The following is a 20213-nucleotide window of genomic DNA, read 5'->3' on the forward strand; positions in this document are numbered from 1 at the left end:
AGGCCTACAGCCTAGACATCCCGCCCTTGCTCCAGCTCCCATCTGCTGGCCGGCCCCTCCCCATCGCTCCCCTCCCACCAGCACAGGGATAAGTGGGGGCGGGACCCAAAGCCTTGGTGGAACCCTGGGCAGTGTCCCTAAGCCCCCAGGCTTGCAGGGTCTCCTGTGGCAAAGGTACGCCCAGCAGCAACCACTGGGTACAAAGCCCCAGGCACACATACCTGGAGGACTGTGCCCGTCTGACACACAGACAGACCCTTCACAACAATACACACGGCCGCCACGCACGCGATCACACCCACTGACATAGTCATGCAGAGTCTTGAACAAACAGCCCTCCACCCCAGATCCCCACCTCCAGGCTCTGTGGTCCTCGTCCTGCCTCCGGTTCTCATCCTCAGCCACGCCTCAGTCCTCCACTCAGGCCTCTGTCTCCATCACTCCTTTGAGACCGCTCTGGTCATGGTCACCAACAACCCCCCCGCTGCCAAGTCTGTGGTTCGCTTCCCTCTCAGCAGACTCCCCCTGCTGGGACCACTTCCCGGGATGGTCTTCCCTCCTGGGTTTCCTCCCCCTGCACTGGCTCATCTCTCTGTCTCAGTTGCTACTTCCCCCTCTTCCATGTGGGCTGCAGGGTCCAGGCCCAGAGCTCTCAGGCTTCTTCCTCTCTCCATCTGCCCTTTCTCCCTCCGTCATCTCACCCAGACTCAGACTTGAAATACCATCTGTACGCAGCTGAATCTCACGTTTCTCTCTCCTGCCCTGACCTCTTCCGGAGCTCCAGATTCCTACATTCAAGGGCCATGGCCAAGCAGAAGCACTGATTCCCCACCCTCGTTCCCTGCTCTTCCCATCTCTTCAGTGGCGACACCACCTTTCCTGTTAAACAAGCCCCAGACCTTAGAATCATTCCTGATCTTCCCACCCACTCTGGTACCTGATCCATCAGCAAGTCGTCTCAGCTCTCCCTCCCAAGTAGATCCCAGATCTGACCACTTCTTCCCATTTCCACTGCTTCCAGCTTCATCCAAGATGCCATCTCTCACTCGACAGCTGCCCGCTTCTGACTGGTTTCTCTGCTTCTATTGCTCCACACCCTGTCCCCTCACCCAGTCTATCCTCTGCCCCAAAGCCACATTGATTTCCAACGATAAAGCAGATCATTTTACTCCTCTGCTTAAAAACCCACAATGGCATCCCCCTGCGATTCAAATACAACCAAAAGCCTTACCATGGTCCACGAGGCCCAGGGTCACCTGGTCCCTTCTTCTAGATCCCACCTGTAGTCTTCTTCCCCATGTCTGCTGTGCTCCAGAGGCACTGGCAGTCTTTCCATCCATCGAACAAGGCAGGCCCATCCACATCACCCTTAACTTGCTGTGCCCCCTGCCTCAAACACTCTCCCCTGATTGTTTGCAGGGCTGGCTGCTTCTCGTCAGGTTTTAGCTCAAATGTCGCCTCATTGGACAAGGCTTCCCTGGCCACTTAGCTAGAGCAGCTCCTCACCCCGGCTAGGCGCCATCCCATTCCGTTTTATTTTCTGTGTAGCACTTACCCCCACCTGCTATCTTTCCTGTTTGTTTGTTGTCTGTCTCACCCCTGCACCAGGAGGGCAGGGACGCTGCATGCTAGATCGCCAGAGTCTGGCCCACTCTGGGGTTCAGTAGAGGTTTGTTGAGTTGGTGTGTGAATGAATATACAGGCCACCTTTACAGACAGCCGCATATTTACACACGCTCACACTTGCCTCCACACCCACTGCTCACGCTCAACCCTTAACAACAAAGATGTTCCACTGCACCCCTCTGTGTGCTCACACCCTGCACTGAGAGACCCAACAAGGTGTAAACATGTCAACATAGGCACGCACACCTACAGATTCCCCCCCTGCACCCCCTGCCATGATCACACAGACACCACAGACTCGGCCCCTCTCCTCCCCACCCTGTCACAGCAGAGACACAGACATACTCTTACACACAGACTTTCAGCTCCATCTTCTGAGAATAGCTGATGGTGGCTAGGTGGCCGGGGAACCAGGGCCTCCCCAAATCTGCCACGAGAACAGTCTTTTCATAACTGCAGGCTCTGCACACATCTGGGGTCTGACCCCATCGAAGGCTCAACCCCTCTGAGACCCCGCATCTCTCCTGCTATATGTGTGGACCAGGGTGGAGCCTCCCAGCACAAAGCCAGAGAGCTGGGAAGACTGACCCCTCAAAGTCCCTCCCTGCCCAAGGCATCTTCCAGGGGCCAGAGGACAGTCAGGAGTGGGACGTGAGGTTCTGAGCTGGGAGGCAGGAGGGCAGGCACCCGAAGTCAGCCCACCGTGGACCCTCGCTGGTGTTGCCCACAAACACATGTGCCACCGTGGGGACAGATCGTGAAGGGAGTAACAGCCTCAAGCAGATGGCAAAGCCTGGCAGACAAACATGGGGCAGGCGGCAGAGACAAATGGGTGTTATCAGCTGCCAGCCTGGTGAAGAATGAAAAGCAATGGAAATGGAAATGGGAAAAGGAAGGAGGATTAAGGTCAAATTGAAAGGGATGCCTCTCTGCACAGTTCTCCAAACCAGGATTCTGTGGCTTTCAGACACCTGCTCTCCGAGGGCTCGTCTGGCCAACCCACTGGGTTGCACACAGCTCAGGGGTCCCGCTCCCCTCAGAGTACTCTGGCGACTGGCCCCAGGCAAGGGGGCACTACTGTACACGGGGGCACAGTCTGAACGCCAGGGTACTCTGCTGTTCATGAGCTTTTCTTGTCTCCCCCAAATCAATGTAGTTTATTACAGGACATCCTGATGGGGACAGGGGGATTTTTGAAATCATCCCTTTCCCATTTGGGGGGAAAGGAAACCAAACGTCCAGCACACATGGTGTCAGAGGCTGTGGAGAGGGGCTGTGTGGATGGCGCTGACCGATACATAGAGGCTCCGTACCCTTTAGTTCAAATCCAAGGTGCTCTGGCAGTGCAGAAGAAAGGAGGGTCCGAGAGGGGAAGGGATGGAGGGAGAGATACAGAGAGAGAGAGAGATGGGGGAGGGGGCGGGAGAGAGAGAGAGAAACGTTGGTCAGGACTCTTCAGACACCAGCAGCCAGCCTGTGAGGTGAAAGCAGGTTAGTGGTGTCCCCTCCCAGCCTCCTGAGCCCCTTCCCTGGCCCCCAGTCCCCAGGAGCCCTTGATTGGGGTAGAGAGAGGAAATGTTAGGATCAGCAGGCAGGGCAGGTTCTTTAGAGATGAGCTGTGGGGTTAGTACCTGGTGGGGAGGCAGAGGCGCAAGAGTCAGTTGGCAGATGTCCCCAGAGAGGAAAGGTGAGTGGGGGCAGGGGGCGGAGGAGTCCCCATCCTTCCCCTCCCAGCTCCAATGCCAGGCCTTCGACCCTTTCGAGCAAGCTGGAGACAGCTTGCTCAGCCTGAGCTCATTCATGGGGCCCTTCTTTCTGTTCAGAACTAGGGCTTGGGGTACCCAGACCGGCCCCTTGTCCCTGTCCTGCCCCCATGGGCCTCACTGGCCTGCCCATCTACTAAGAGCCAGGCATGGAGGCTCAGAGTTTGTGTGGCGCAGGACTGGGGAGGGGGAGAGGCCCCAGGCAGCAGGTCACTTCTCCACTTGACACCCCCAACACCCTAGAAACCTGCAGGGGCTAGGCCTCGGGTCCCAGCCTGATCACACAACTTAGGAAAGCAAACTGCAACTTGGAGAAAGAGACGAGTGGGTTCACCTGTAGAACACCTGTGCCCCCTAAATGGCAGCCAATTGCACTCTTTGAAGCTGGATCATGTTGTAAGTGTGCAAATTCACGGGTCTTCGAAGTAGACACCCAGGCCATCGAAGGGTTGGATAAAAGGGCCCTGCCCAAGGGTCAGCTCTGTCACTGACCCACTGTGTGACCCCATAGTATCCCGCCTATCTGGCTCTCAATCTTTCATCAGTTAAATGGGGATCAGGCCTGGCCACGGGATCTCTGAGGTCTGCAACTCGGCTGTCCTTCAGAATCATCCAGACCAATGGAAACAGGCTCTGGGGTGGGAGCCCAGAAATCTCCCCAGTGCTTTTGAAAAGCTCACCTACCATTCTAAGGTAACAGGCAGCACCTGATTGCAGGCCTCGAGTCTCAGTTTTGTCCCTAGTTTGCTGTGTGCATGTGGGCAAGTCATACATAGTCTCTGTTTCCTCATCTGTCAAAAGTGCCTGTACACAGTGAGAGCAGAAACTTAACACATTTTAAATCAACTAGACTCCAATAAAAATTAAAAAAAAAAAAGACGGGCGAGGCGATGTGCAAGGGCTTGCTCCACTGCCTCCGCACGTGCACAGCAAGTTCCGCTAGACCCAGGCAGGAGGTGGAATTGTGTTCTGATGTTCTCATCTCCTGCAGAGGGAGCGGAGCACGGGGACATGAGCAGGAAGTCCTGTGCACTGTCTAGCTCTGGATCTCTCCCCTGCTTCCTGATAGGGATTCCAGAGGGTTATGCAGTTGGAAAAGGGCAAGAGAGTAGAATGGCTCTGACTGAAAGAGCCTTGAGGAAGATCCTGGGGTTCTGACCCCCAGTTCCATGCAGAGACCACACCCCTGAAGCAAGAACCCCAGCTCTGCTAAACATGAGCCCTTCCGTGCACTCCTGTTAAACCTGAGGTTGCAGGTGATCTTGAATGTGGTTTCTTTGCAGTCTTACGCTTACTGCTTGGAGGTAGGAGTCACCATAAGCACAGCAAGTCCACTCCTCTCCCAGGGCCTCCCAGGGCTGGCCAACTGTGCTAAGCAGGCAGTACAAACTTGACAAACTGAAAGGGTCCTCGGGGGCAACTCTCACTGAGCAGTTAATCCTGTAGCCCCAGGGACCCTCCAGGCAGCTCAAAAGAGCTCACAATGTTTGGATATCCAGCCAGGTTCCCCACAGAGAACAGCCCAGCTTGACCACAGCACCCCAGACACTAAGAGAACCACAGCACCCCAGACACTAAGAGAACTGTGGTTCACAGAGCTGGTCTGGGCTCCACTTTTGGTGGTGTTTGTATTAGATGAGGCAGCTAGGGCCCAGTAGTGCTAGGACACTTTCCCAAGGTCACATAGCAAATTAGGAGGCGGAAGGGAGACTGGAGGCCAGGTCTCTGGTCTCTTGGGGCTAAGCCATGGCTATTCCTGCCCATTGAGTCCCTGGGAAGCCCTGACTGGCTAGTCCTCAGGACAGTGACCATCTGGAGAAGTGAGCAGGGCTCCCAAAGCCATTTGCATCACTCCTCTGGGAACCAAGTAACAGCGGCAGCAGCTTTTGGGACTCCTGACTGGCCTCCCCTTTGAGTCAAAGGCCAGTACTGTTTTGGGTGGACAGTGGTGGCTGGCAGGACTGGTGATGTCACTGAGAAGTCACTAAAAGGCAGCCCTGCTTCCCTCTCCCCGGGGATGGATTCTGAGGGGCCTGCAGCCATGTCAGCCCCAGCAAAAACCAAAAACAAAGACACCCCAAAAACCCAAAATCAAAAAAACAGTCTCCTGCTCATCATATTCACTGCCTGCCACTCAGCCAGGATGGAGTGATACCACCAAGTCACAGGTGGGTCCTACCGAACAGAAATTTGCATACTGACCAGTAACCATGGCAGCCTGATGCTGGACTCCCAGCAGGGTCAGGCTTACCAGACAACAGACAGAGTCTTCATCCTGGACATGTCCTACGACACCTGGTCATAGGCACCTGGACAAGAAGGCCCTGATGTCGACCCCGGAGCATGTGCTTGTGTGCTTGTGTGTGTGTGAGCAGGTGTCAGCAGACGTGTGTTTGTGTGCAAGTGCAGGCATGTGTTTGTGTGTGCAGGTGTGCGTGCTCTTGTATATGGTGGGTATCCAGGTGTACAAGTTTTGAGTCTTGGGAAGTGGAGGGGCTGTCAAGGGAAGAAGGAGAAGCTTTAAAGGGCTACTGCGGCTGCAGGCTCTGTTTCCGTGGCCTCCGCAAAAGGTAACCTGGTCTAGAGGCTGTCTGGGCAGAGGGGGAAGGTCAGACACTTTGCTCAGGATGTGCTGGGAGTCAGCCTCCAGGGGACTGATGCTGCCCCTCTGGCCTCCACTCCCACGCCAGCAGTAGCTGGATGAGGAGCTCAACTGTGTTCAAACAACAGTAGGCCCTTGACTAAGCCCTTGGTGTGCATCACTTCACTTCATCCTCACAGCAACCCTAAAGGCATAAATGCCACTATCCCCATTTTACAGATGAGACAACAAAATCAGAGAGGTTAAATGAGGCCCCAGAACAGGAAGCTCAGCTGCTGGCAATTTTATTCAGGTCCATCTGAATCGAAGCCTGAACACTTAAGTTAGCATTTTTCACTCCTTTTTCAATAATTATCTGATAGAGCAGTGCATGAAGTGCTCTGGGCAAAGTGCTTGGAGAGTATAAATCCTTTACCAAAAGGTACCAGCAAGGATCCCAGTAACACTAGGCAGAAAGGCTGCATTTCCAGGCTCCTTTCTGGGCTCCCGGGGCCCTGCTGACCCTCCCAGAAGATCTGAGCTGCAAGCTGAAGCAGCCCAGCTGGCAGAGAAGCTTGGACAGTGGCCGAGTGTTGGAGGCTCTGCTGCTCAGATTCAGGATGGGCTGGGACTCCCTGTCCAGAACAGTCCCAGAAGCTAGGGGGGCTCTGGGCCTAAGGGGGAAAAGGAATAGGCCCTGCATTGCCTCTCTCCCCAGGTCCTCAGCCCCAGCTGGCTGCTCTGTCCTCCCGACCTACGGTCCTCCAATGGGGCTGGATCTGACTCTGCAATTCCTCCTGGAGCCTGGGCCCTGGAGAGTTCTGTTGGGCCACGTGCCCACAGGCTCTGTTCTTATCCCCATGGCCTTCCTCCCTGGCCTCCAGTGGGAGGGGCCTGAGGACAGCGCCGCCCCCAACACTCTATTAAGAGAGTTGACCACCTGGGATGACCAGCCCCGACCTCTCTGGCGCCTCTCCTCGTCAAACCTTGGCTTCCAGGTTCCTGTGCAGGGAATGTCTAGGCTTTTGTGCTGTGGTCTGAGAAGGATCGGAAGGCTCCTTTCTCTACCCTGAGCCCCAAACCCCTTTTCTCTAAGGGCTACCTAAATGGTCCCCTGGGTCCCTCCCTTGGCCTCTTCATGCCCAGGCACCATCAATCTAGTTCTAATTCCTCATGGGACCCATCTGTCCTCCCTGGAGAGGAGGAGGTGGGTGGTGGGTCGAGCAGGGGCCTAGCGTGCTCTGGAGGACGGGGGACACGGTCCCGCCTTGCAGGCCAGTGGACCGCTGGGCCCCAAATGGAGTCCATGGCCAGCCTGTGGCCTTCTGCTCTGCTCCACCACCACCTCATGGCACTTGAAGGCACTGCTCCCAGCCCCCAGTAAAACACGCCACAGTTAGGGCCTCATCCTTCAGCTCCAGGGGTCACACTTTTCTCGGCAGACTGTGCAAACCAGAAAGCTCCAACTTCAGAGATGGAAGAAAGGAAGGGAGTGAAGTCCTGGATGGGGACTGAGACCAGAGAGGGCCTGGAGAGAGTCACCAGTTACCCCTTGATTCCTTCTTCCCTCTATGCCTTAGTATTTGCAGCAACCCTCGCCCCTACTCCAACATCTAGCTGCACAGATGACTCTGGTCTTCACGGAAACCACTGCCCTGGGACCTGTTTTCCCTCAATCCGCCTTCCCCACTCTCCCCCATCACCCCAAATCAAACCAAAACAAACTCTGGCCAGATGGAAAGGCAGGCTTTCTGAGAACTTGCTTCTCTCTCTCAAACACACGAGCACACATGTGCACACACTCATTGCCCGGCCTCACCAACAGCCTGACATCCTCAGACAGGCTCTCAGAGGCAGGTGAGGGCTCTGCAAATGCTTCTTCCCATCCTGGCCAGGCTGCCTGACCCCAGTGGTGAAGAGGCCTGAGCCTGGCTCTGAGCAGCTGCAGAGAGAATTCAGTGTTACTGCGACCAGGCAGTACAGCAACATGAGGCAGGGGGTGTATCAGTCTCCTCTGTGTGAAACCCAGCAGGACCCTGCAGGTGCTTCCCCAGGAAAGACCCCCCAGTGACCCCTGCCTCTTGTTTGTAGAAAAGCTTTAGCCTCCTAGGCCTTTCTCCTCGAGTTCCAAAGAGCAAATTTAATCAGAGAAGTGAGAAAATGCAGAAACAAAGGAAAACAAACAAGACAAAATAATAAGAGTTTAGCCATAAGACAAAGTCAAGGACCTTTGGTATATCCTTGAGTTGTTTTGCAGATACTAAAACCCCACCAGGTGTTAGAAGTTAACTACATGATGACCACCCCCAGCCCTAGGCTGATTGGAACCAAAAGGTTGATGATTGAGATTCCTGAAACACCCTGTTACCTCACCATCAACCAATCAGAGGACTGAGCATGAGCTGATCGTGCACCTCATGACCCCACCCTCCCACAGTCTTTAAAAACTCTTCCCATGAGCCCCTTGTATTCTTTGCTTGACACCTTACGACTAGCGCTGTTCTTTCTTTCACCTCCACCCGGTTTAGTAGGTTAGCTCTGCTGTGTGTTTGGCGTAGGGGACCCAAGTTTGGTTCAGTAACACGCACAGGCTTCTGATGAGGACTGAGAGGAGCCTAGGACAGCCCCCCGCGTTTCCCGGCCCACCCCAATCTCTCTAAGCAAGGCCCCATCCTTCCCACGGGGTGGGGGGTAGGGTGGGGGGAAGAACTGTCAGTTACCAGGGAAGGAAAGAAATAGAAGAAAGAGACATACTGGAGAAGTTGACCATTGCGAACTGCTGACACCTGTCCCCGGTGTATCCCACAGGACACCTACCAAAAGAAAGAAAACCAGAAAGAGAGAGCCAGGATAGCAAGACATAGGCATTGCAACACCCCGGCACAGGCTCCTGCCAATGCCAGCTGGGTTCCTTGCCACTGTTACCATTTGTACCGGCCTTGCCACTCTGCCCCTTACCTGCAGCCCTGAACTTTAAACCCAAGGATTAGGCCAAAAATGAAAAAGCAAAACAAAAGAACTAACAAACCAAAATACAAAAAAGAAACAAAACAGCCAAAGATCAAAACAACCAACACCCCTGGCCCTATGTCCTACAACGGGGTGAGGAGTGGGGGGGGACTGCACCCGGAAGCTTTCTAAGGAGCAGGGACTCGTGTTTGTATCTTCAAACATACTTTGCTTAGGATCTGGCATGTACAATCGCAAAGGCAGTTTCTCCAAACATCTCTGTCCGAAGAATCCGTTTGGACATCTGGAGAAGGAAAAGGGGAAAAATCACAGAACAAACTGGCATCATCCGCGAGGCTTAGTTTAGAAATCAAAGTGCACAGTGATGAATGAGAAAACCAAGTCGAGCGCTGGGGCACACTCGTTGCTGAAGGGGCTGGAGTCGGGGCTGGGTGGAGGGCTCGGAAATCTCCTTCACAATCTCTCTAATAGATGTGGCTCCAGGTGGTGGGGAAGCGGGGGAGGGGGAGGGAAGAAGATGATTTGGGGAAGCGGGGTGGGGAAATTGGGAACTTACTGCCTAAAGGTCCTCATGGTTATTGAGACTTCCCTTCTGACCTGCCTGGGGCCCCGTGAAGCCAGGATTGTAGACCCTTCGTGCCAGGCAGTCAGTAGGCTGGGGGGCTGGGAGTCTTCTGGAATACCAAGTTCTGGGGAGACATTCCTTCCAAGCCCTACCAAAGGGTTCTGTCCAGGGCCCTGGGCAGGTTTTCTCATCCATGAAACAGACCCCAGAAAGCTCAAAGGAGAACTTGGGAATGCTGTTCCCAGACTGTGCGCCTCCAGCAGAAGGGGCCTTGGAGATGTCTCATCTGTTCTTTCAAAGAGGGCTCTGTGGCCAAGTAAGTTCAGGAAATCCATTCCCAGGCTTCCTTGTAGAGGTGCAGTGCACGCTAGCACATGAAAGGCTATGAAAAGTTTTGTAGGAGGAAAGAGCTGAACTTTCCAGTAGGTTCCAAATGTATTTGACCTTGGAAGTTGTTTTTTGAGGAATCCTTGTGAACATACGGTTTGGGGAAGGCTGCCCTAGAGCAATATACACGGGAAAAGCTTATGGGGAACAGGTGAGGGTGGAGAGAAGCCTGAATTACCAGCATCCCAAAGCTGGTGGGCTGAGGGCAGGCGTGGGGCCTCTGGCCTCAGGTGGCAAGAATCACGGTGGCGGGGTGGGGGCGGGGCTGCAGCCTGTTCCGCATCAGGGGGCCAACTGGCTGCCTGGGACACCTGCCCTTTCCCCACGACCTGCTCCTCCATCACTGCCTGGCTCTAGCGGGAGTTCATTCTCCCACGTTGCCTCCTGCAGAGAACCACCCACTCCCATCTCCCTGACCTTGTCCTTAACTTCCAAGGTCCACTTCCTTCTGCTCCCTGGCTGCCACTCTCCCCTCGAGTCCCTGTCTTGTAGATTTCTGGGAGACATGCCCAGCCCTTGTACTCTCTTCTGAATCCCAGCAAGGCCAGATACTTAAGCTTACAGATAGGGCCAGACTGATCCTCCCGCACCGCCCCCTACTCGAAGATGGGTCTATGCTCTTCTGCCTCTTCTAAATTAGGAAATTAGGTAAGCCCATCACCAGCGTCCCCTCAATAACAGGTCAGTGACGTTAATCAGTAAACTTCCCCAAGAGGTGAATGTACTCTACCTCTTAGCATTCTAGCGTATACCAACCATCAGCAGCCCCTTGAACTTATAGGGGGTGATGGCGATTGACTGTGATAGACCCTCACAAAAACCCTGTGGCCTCCAATCTAGCCTGGAGGATCGGGAGTGGTTGATGAGCAGATAGCTGGAGTCTCTCTGGGCCTTACTGTATCTCCCTCAGGGGAGGCAGGAGGCTGGTCCTTGTAGCCGGGGCAGTGTGTGTGCAGGTGTGCCTGGCTAATGAATGGTAGTGGAGGGGGGGAAGTGTGTCTGGAGAAGGGGGAGAGCCTGCACGTGAAGCTGATGCACGCTCATCCTGTTGAACAGGGTGGCTCGGAGGAGGAGGCTACAACTTTGTCAATACGCCCTTTTCTGACCCCTCGCCCTCGTCCCCAGTTATCCCAGCCCAGGAAAATGGAGGCAGTGGCTAAGGCTTTCCGACCAGCTCCACTCAGGCTCAGCCCTTCTTCCTCAGCTCTCGGAAACTGATTCCACTTGGGATGGGACTAGAGGCGCAGGAGTGACTTTTCAAGCAGCAGCATCGTTGGGGGTGGACGATAAAGACCCAGGACGTTGCCAAAATGACTCTTGCAATCAGGAATAAGAAAGAGATAGGCTTGACTGTGTCCAGTGTCTGAGATTAGCCCGGCTCCTGGAGACAGGAAAAACCTGTGTGTGTGTAAGAGAAAATGGGGGAGTGCAGGGGCAGGAGGGGACAGAGGGGAATTTATTCCCACTGCTGAGAGTCAGGATGCTTTCCTGTGGCTCTTGGAGACGGAGGGTAATTGAGCACATCCCTGCGTTCCCGGCCCCACACCCAGCCTGGACTACCCCGACTCTATCCTCGTATTATTCGTGGCCACAGAGTTGCACAGCTCCAGGTGGTGCTGTGGACACCGTGTACAACACGAACAAGCCCCCTGGAGTTGTGCGATATAGTCCTAACCTTCCTGCCCTGGGAAAGTGCCCACTAGCTGAACAAAGGAGAAGGTGGGGGGGGGATGGGCACTGCACGGGGCTGGGATGACTAACACCTGAGCTGTTCCTCAGGCACTGGCTCCTTTCGCGGAGCTTTTGGACACTCCTGTTCTCTCGTTAGCCCTGCTTGTCCACGTCCAGGAGGCTGGGGCTTCCCTAGAGAAGGCTCTGGGGGTGGGCCTACAGCCTCTCTACCCTGCTGCCAGGAGCTGGTAACAGGGTACAGGCTACATTAGCCTATCAACCAGGAGCAGGGCCTGAACTTGGCGTGGGTGGCTGGCTGGTAGTGAGTTCCCACTCAAACAGGGATTGACCCCCTGAGTTTCAGGGACACGGGACAGATTAGGAGGAGCGGCAGGTAACAGGCTTCCCAGCCTTTCCCCCCAAGCTGTTATCCTTGACTACGGGAAGGTCTGTGCTCAGGGCTGGAGAAGAGCAGGGGTAAGAGAGGGGCAGAGAGGAGAGCCCACGGGCTGCATCTGGGGTGACAGAGAGGCTGGGACTCTGCCTCCCCGTTTTCCCACCCCACCTCCCGGGCCTCAGTGTCTCCTTTTGGTAGCCTGGGGATAATGCCATGTGTGCTGCCCTCACCCAGGGGAGAGGGAGGATGAAGGATGAGGGTGTGCCCCGGGCACTGGAGGGAGTGAAGGGTCTCTGGCCTCATGAGGGGTGTGGGTGGAGAGGATGAGCAGGCAGATGGGCATGGGATGGGGGAAATCACCTGGACATGGGAGCAGAGGGGATGGGGGGGTGAGCTGATGGGAAAGGGAGGCATGCCACTGGTATGTGCACAGGGCTGGAAAGAGAGTCTTGTTCTGTCATCATCCCCTGAACCAGTCCCCAAGAGTCACGCACCAACCGTGCTCTATAAAAACACGGAGAGAAGAGGAGAAAGCAGCAAGAGGAAGTGCAGAGGCCCCTGTCTGGCCCAGACAGGAGACGGTCACCTTGATTTGGACCCCCGTTTTCAAATCCCCCTAAGCTTTCCTTTTTTAAAACAAAATTCAGCATCAGTGACACTGTTTCTTTTGGCTCTGAATTCTAGAAAAACAGGAGGGACGGAGTGTGCCTGCTTTCCAACACTCCCCGCAGGGCTCTCAACCAATACACAACAACAAGTGTCAGAAAACCAGGAAGGAAAACTGATTTTTGTAGAAACTGGAATGAAACTGACCAGTCTAGTTTCATTATCCAAGCTAAGCGGAAATGCAAAAAAATCAAAATAAAAGTAAACAAACAGCACAAATGGTACGACGTGAGTTCCGTTTCCTAAGTTCTTTCCTTTTTATTCCATGCATTCCATTCAGGGTGTCATCAGGAACCCCAAGAGGCCTACCCTCCTTCCCTCCCAGCTCACCCACCCCCAGAATGGCCTCTGGGTTCTGCCCTGCCCCCCTCCCCCCTGCCCTTCTCCAGCACAGCTCTGAGGACCTGCCCTCCTGATTGCAATCCCCGCCAGGGATGCCCCTCTCCCCTGAGGGCTCAGGGCATCAGGGAAGTTGGCTCCAGGAGCCCTGGCTGGGGCTGACCCAGGACAGGCTGAGATGGGGAGGTGGTGGTTCTGGGTACCAAGCTCAGGTTCTAAGCAGTGAGCCCCAGTTGCCCTGGTGGGGCGGGGAAACAGGACAGCATCTTCACAGTGGCTCAGGCTCCTGCCCTCTGCTCCTCTCAGATTTAGCTGGGCAGCACCCAGAAAGTCCTAGGGGTACAGCCTTGCTGGCAGGGGCCCCTGGGAATCCTATAGCTCACTACTCTTTCCCACACTAGACTCTGGCACTGGAGTCCTGGGTCCCGTGGCCCTCCTCAGCCCCGACACCTGTCCCGGTGGCTGAAACCTTTTCTGTCTGGAGCCAGTGACAATGCTGGATGCCTTCAAGGTTCTGGGATCCAAGGGGCTAGGGAAGAAGAGAGGCCTGGGGTGTATGTGTTTGTTGTGGGGGACAAGAAGAAGGGGTCCAGGGCTAGGCCATCTCTGTGAGGTATTCCAGAACGCTTATGCATTTCTATAGATCTATTCCAAAGTGCTCAGAGCATTTTCAAGGCTAGAATGTTCCCCAGGGTCTGTGGCACTAATGTGGCAGCTTCCTAGAGGCAGAAAGAGAGAGGAAGGATGAGGGGCTGAGTCTGGACTGAGAACTTCCCTGGGGGACCTGCTGTTGCTTTTGGGACTGTCCCTTGAGATTCAGGATGGGGGAGGCCGGAAGGCGGATGGCAGCAGGTGACGGGTGGAGGCGAGGTGGATGCTGGCAAAGGAGGCCAGCTGGAGCAAGAGGCACAGGTGTGCCTGGCAGTCCAGGCTCAGCTCACCCAGCACTGAGGGGAGGGCGTGAAGGAGGTGTGGCCCCTCGTTATCACGCTGTGAGGTGGAAGGGTCTTTGGCCAAGGCTGTAGTCAGGAGGGAGATGCAGCTCTGGAGCTGGAGGCCAAAGGCAGGAAAGCCGAGAGGAGCGCTGAACCTGACCTTATCTGTGGAGAGGGCAAACGCCTCTCTCCGGGAATCTTCATCAGTACTCTGCTGGCCCTGGCCCAGATGCCACGGCAATGGGGCAGCTTTGGCACATCGCCAGCGCCCTAGGCTTGGGCTGCTTTGAAACCCAAAGTTGTGAACTAGGCCTCCCTCCCTCTACTCAGGATCCGGCCAGAACCTGTGCTGCCCTCACCAAGCTCCCCTACCTGTTCCTTGCTCACCTACCAGAGAATCTGTCAAGGGGGCAGTGGGGGCCCGGCTCCCAGATGTGGCTGGGCCTGAGCAAGCCCTCCCCGATCACTGTGCTCCCACCTACCCTGTTTGCTAAGGGTGGGGAGCAGGGGGAAGCTCCTGGGAGTTCCTTCGGGGCAGCTCCTGGGGGGAGGCAGAGTCCCAACATGAGCTTTTCCTCAACCCTGACCTCCCCCACTCAGCCACACCCAGAGTGATGTCCTTGCTGGTAGCCCTTCACTCCCCAGAGAGGGGCTAGGGACTGAAGTGGCACAGGCAGCAGCCAGAGCATATCTGGGCACTGGGGTCCTGCTGGGCAGGGAGAAGAGCCAGGTCCTGACGCGAGCACTGGGGGCAGAGCCCTCTTCTTCCCTCAAGGCTATAAGAGCAGAGCTCAGCTAGCAAGGGCTCTGGGACGTGTGCCCTACCTGACTCTGCCAGGCTCCTCACTGCTGGGGAAGATGCACCCTGGGCAATGTTCATCAGAACAAAGTTTGGAAAGTTGCTGAGAGACAGGGAGGGGAAGAGAGAGAGAGAGAGAGAATCCAGTGCCCCGGGCATAGACTGGTCTAGCCATCTCCCAGGAAGGTGTTGGTGAAAGGGTGGACATTGGAAGATGGGGTGGGTAGGGGCCTGGGAAACTGGGACTGCAGAAGCCCTGAGCCCTTTAGAGCTTACATCTCCCTGTATTCCAGGAAAGGGCTAGGAAGTGGGGTAAACCTCCCTGTCTACACCCCTTGGAGACCCCTTACTAGTATCTTGAAGCTCACTTTTCCTAGAGCCCTCCACTTCTGCCCCAGCCTCTCTCCCCCTGCTCCTGCCCCCATGCCTGCCCCCACTGGTGACTTACTTGCAGGAGAGCTGGTTGATGCCCTCGATGTAGTAGCAGACGCCTCCGTTGACACAATAGGACTTGGCTGTCTCGTTGCACTTGCGGGCGTGCCCCGACCAGGATGATAGGGTAGTGCTCACTGGAGGTACGAGAGACACGTGCCGGTGACCCACTGAGATCACCTCTGGGCCCCAGGAATCACCTCCTTCATGGCCCATCTCAAAGCTGGACGATCAGAGACTGTAGGAATGGCTGGGGTGGGGGGAAGGTCTGGTGGTCCCTCCCAGGTCACCAACAAGGCCAAGGGGAGGCCACCGTGAGCTTGGACCATCTGCCCAGCACCACCTTGCACCCTCGCTCCAGGCAAACCTTCAAAGGCTGGGAAGATTTTCTTCTTTTGGAGGGGATGAGAGGCTAGCAGAAACTGCTCCATCTTCTGGCATAAGGGCCCACCTCTGCTGCCTGCCTGCCTGCCTTTCTGGGGGCTCTGCTGCAGGTGGATGAGGCACCATGTCTTACGTGGGGGGCAAGTCACAGGGGTTCAGGGAGGAGACATTTATATCTGTCTGCACTGCTGGGGCTCTCATGGACCAGGGCGTGATTACAGGGAGCTGGGCTTTGAGGGGAATGGCACCTTTTGGGCACTGTAATTTTCTGCGATCTGGGGACTTGTGGCGAGAACCCTAGCTTCCGTCTCTCCCCTCTTTGTCCCAGAGTTGGGCCAAGGTGCCCGGAAATGCTACAAAGGCCGCTATGCGCGTCTCCATAAGCATCCCGGGCCGCCTTCATGTCCTCCCTCACCAGGCAGCCTCCACCTCCCCCACCCGGTCAGCTGTGGCCTCTGGAGGGAGCCTCCAGGCCTTGGACAGCCCAGGCCGTAAATCCGGGGCTTCACGTTGCTGGGGAGAGGGCTGGGGGACAGCTGGGATGTGGAAACTAGGTGACAGCAAGACTGGGCTTCAAGGCTGCTAACCCAGACTGCACACCTGCTGGATCAGATTCATTTGATCAGTGAAAATCACAAAAGCACTGCTCCCCAAAGGGATGGCAGCCAGGAGCCTGGTTTCAAGTGAAAATTCTTGCCCCAAATTTCAGTCTTTATCTATTAGCTAACCTCTTAGGCTGTGTATCCATATTGGGCAGCTAGAAACCGGTTCCTGCTCCCCCCTCAGCTTCTGTGGCTCTGAGGGCCTCTCATGCCCACCCAGCGGTGGCCTCCTGACTGAGGTGGCCCGTCCTACCTTGGCCGGTCCTGTCTACTCAGGGGTACTGAGTCTCCACCATCCCCCGAAGTAAGTGGGGGGATGAGAGGAGGAGGAGGAGGGCCGGCACTTGGCGCCCTGAGTGTTTAGACGTGTGGGGAGACGGATGGAGCACGGGACTGGGAGTGTATACACAGCTCTGCCTCTGTATATGTCTGAGGAGCTCGCTGATAAAACCCAGCGGGTAGGGCCAGCTCCCACCTTCCCTCCACATCATGCCTGCTGCTGGTCTGGCATCCTCGAGCCCCACCCCTGCTGACGTCTCCCACCTCTGCTCAACCCCACACAAGGCTGGGACCCACATGCTTCTGGGTCAGTGAGACCCAGGGAACTAAGAAAGGGACAGAGAAGACAAACAGCTGAGGTGACCACGCCTGTGAGTTATAAAATCTCATTGCCGGGACGACCCTAGAGGTTGTCCTGCCCTTCGGTTACATTGCCAAGGAGGAGTGAGGAAAGAGAGCAGGGAAGGGCCTTCCAGAGTCCAGTGTGTGTTGTAACAAGGCCTCAGGGCTCCTAACATCTGGCTGAGCATTCTCACCAGGCACCTGGTCCCTCGTAGAAGAACACGTCAGCACCAAGGCTTGACGGGAAGACGAATGCAAACACGACGTGGACCACGGGCCCGAGTCCTCTCATGGGCCTTGGCCAAGCCAGAGAAATCTCAGGGCAGCTTGATGCCCTCTGCAGCCAGGGGTGGAGGAAGCTGCCCAACGATGGGCTGCATGAGCAGCGGGCAGGAGCGAGGATGGCGGCAGGACCACAGCTGCACGCTTGGGCCTGTCTACACGTACATCTGTGCTCACTGAGGCCTTGGGAGGCAGAGGACGACTCCTGAGGGAAGACAGGGCCCCACCTTGGGATCCATGGCCTAGGGCTGCCAGAACCATGTCATCACGGGGACTAGGCTGGGGCCCCAGAAAGGTAAAAAGGGAGGGCAATGGGCGAGCCGGTTGTAGAAGGTGTGGAGGGAAGTGACCATAGGCCTTTCCACCTCACAAAGAAGTACCTTGAGGCCACCCCTGTGACGGCAGCGCCCTCCCAGCTCACGGCAGCCAACTCTGCTGGTGGTGAAGGCTCACGCCAGAAGCTTTCCACACGGAAGAGGTGCATTCGTGCTACTGCAGCACACGTGGGCTCCTAAGGCAATGTGTCACGCTGCCTCGTCAGCCTGTTTGTATTTCTTCACTGTGTTCTCCCGTGTTTGGGGATGTGGAGATGACAGATGACCTCCGAGTGGGAGAATTTGGCCGCTCCCTGGATACCACCGCGGGGATGGCGCCGATCCACCCCAAACTCAGCTCCCACTCATCTGCCCCAGCTACTTGTTCCTCTAGCCTTGCTCATCTCAATGACTGGACAGCACAAACCAAAGGCCTAGAGGGCACCTTTGATTTCTGGTCCTTCTCTGTCCCCCTAGCCGTCCATCACTGAGGGCTGCCTTCCCACCTCCTCCTGAGGCTCTGTCCATGTCTCAATACCGCCTCTGTGGTCTCTTTCCTGGATGGCCACAATCGCCTCCTCACTGGTCTTTCTTCCCTCACTCTTGCCTTCATCTCTAACCTTTTCGCTTCGCAGCTGCCACCAAAGGGTCTTTAAAATATGTAAATTGATCAGTCGCTTCCATTATCAAAACCCTCCAATGGCTTCCATCCATACTCATAATAAAGTCCCCCTCCCCCTCCCCAAGTCTAATCTGGGCCTAACCACCTCTCCCACTTCATGTCCTGTCCCTGTCTTGCAGCATATTCAGACTCCACTGGCTTAGTCCAGCTCCTCTAAGAGGCCACGAGCCTTCTTATCCAGGACTTTCAAAATATCAGTGTCTCAGAGAGGCTGCTCAGGCTCCTCCTTCATTCCTTCCCTTAGCTTTGTAACTTCTCCTTGTAGTGCTTATTCTAACAATTAAAGGACTAGTTATGCAATTACTAGCTGTCCAAAGCTTAGCTCCTCCACTAGAATGTAAGCTCCATTTGGGCAGAGGCCATGTCTGTCTGCTTCACTGGTGAACGAACCCCAGTGTCGAGCACAGCGCTTGACACGTAATAGGTGCTTAACGAATATTTACAAATATTTCTAATGAGCAAACGGACATCTGATTCTTGAGAGAAAGGTACCTTCTTCTACCATCCCAGGGTCTAGTCTGGTCTCCCTGGCCGATGATGATTATCTTTTCTGTAGGTTAAAGCATTGTCTCTTACTAAAGGCAAATACTCCTGGAAGGTCATTAGGGAAATGAAAATCAAAACCACCGTGAGATAGCACTTCACACGCCCTCAGGTGGCTGTATTTAAAAAAAAAAAAAGATGGATAATAACAAGGGGTGGTGAAGATGTGGAGAAATGGGAACCCCCCATACTTTGCTGGTGAGAATGTAAAATGGTGCAGCCATTTTGAAACACAGCTGGTCATCCTTCAAAAAATTAAACATAGTTACTATATGACCCAGCAATTCAACTCCTAGGTGTATACCCAAGAGAACTGAAAGCATGTCCACACAAAAACTTGGACACAAATGTTATAGCAGCATTTTTCATAATAGTCCAAATGTGGAAACAACTAGAATGATGCAACAACCTCAGCTGATGAATATATAAACAATGTGGTAGACCCAGGCAATGGAATTATTATTCAGCCACGAAAAGGAAAGAAGTACTGACACGACTACAACATGGAGGAACCTTGAAAACATTATTTTAAGTTGAAGAAACCAGTCTTGAAAGGCCACATATTCTGTGGTTCTATTTATATGAAATGTCCGGGATAGGTAAATCCACGGTGGCAGAAAGGAGATTCTGGTTGCCAAGGGCTGGGGGGATTTAAAGAAAACACCTGGGAAGGATAAACCCAGGAAGCCTCTATCAGCCATTAGTGTCTTGGTGTGAGTGAGTTTATTGGATCTCTGAAGAGAAAATGGGCCGGGAAGGAGCTGATGCTGCAGAGATGTTCTGCCTGCTGCCAGCTCCTGCAACTGCTTTTCTCCCTTGCTCTTGGAGAAAATCTCTGCTCATCTTTCAAGGCCCAGATCAAGTATCTCTTCATCCTGTAAGGCTCCCCTCCCGCCTGCCTGGGATGCCCCCTCTCCCGTTGTTAAGTTGCCTGTCTTTCCTCTTCAGTGTGTTAGAACAGGCAGACGCTTTGAGTTCAGGTTTTAGCTTCCTGCCATTTGAGGGGACTTTGGGAGCCAAGACTGTGACCCCTCAGCGCTCAGAACAGCGTCTTGCTGAGTTAGGCCTCGCTGAAGGCTTGAGTTGACAGGACACATGGGTGCACCTGTGATTAAACAGCTAGCCTTTCTAAGCCCCCAGGTAAGGGGCAGACCCAGAAGCCTCTCCAGGTCTTCCACGATCCTGTGACACCCCAGGTCACACCTGCCTGCCCTCTGGGCAAAGCCAGGCCCGGCCCGATATCCCAGGACTTGGTACAGCCACCCCGGCACAGTCCACCCAGAAGGCCACACCCTCAAAGAAAGTTCAGCAACAGGATGAGAGCTGAAGAATGATCTGATAGAACTGGAGAGAGATACACAAGACCACAGAGGGCCGAGGAGTGGCCCAGGAGTGGGGCCTGCACTGGGCGTGCCGCTGCGGTGGGCTGGACTGGTCAGGAGGATAGCTGCCTGGGAGAGATGGCGCAGGAGGAAGAATAAAAATGGGAAGGAGAGGCCGACTACAGTTAGGGTCGGTAAGGCCATTTGGGTCGGATTTGTGAGAGCTGGGCTGTGGGACCGAGTCCTTGTTCTTTGGCTCCATGGGTCGGAGAGTGACAGGGCGAAAGCATCTTGAGGCTGCTGCTCTGGTCCAGGTTCAGCAGGGATGAAAC

General features: G+C 54.9%; 1 protein-coding gene across 6 annotated transcripts in view; it reads right to left on the bottom strand.

The window, feature by feature from the left end:
* Positions 1-20213, bottom strand: part of NRG2 (neuregulin 2) — a gene marked incomplete at both ends in the record, with an annotated part of 178442 nt that overhangs the window by 8501 nt on the left and 149728 nt on the right. For 2 of the 6 annotated variants that reach the window (XM_082651659.1, XM_082651664.1), the window contains 2 exons: positions 9147-9223; positions 15148-15268. The exons of 1 other annotated variant lie outside the window; for it this stretch is intronic. In XM_082651659.1, the coding sequence (XP_082507785.1) occupies positions 9147-9223; positions 15148-15268 (198 nt within the window). Of the gene's footprint in view, positions 1-2939; positions 2964-8724; positions 8784-9146; positions 9224-15147; positions 15269-20213 lie in introns of all 6 variants that reach the window. 3 more of the 6 variants (XM_082651662.1, XM_082651660.1, XM_082651661.1) reach the window with 3 other exon arrangements.

Source organism: Grampus griseus, assembly GCF_964374135.1.
Source record: "Grampus griseus genome assembly, chromosome: 3".
NCBI classification, from domain to species: Eukaryota; Metazoa; Chordata; class Mammalia; order Artiodactyla; family Delphinidae; genus Grampus; species Grampus griseus.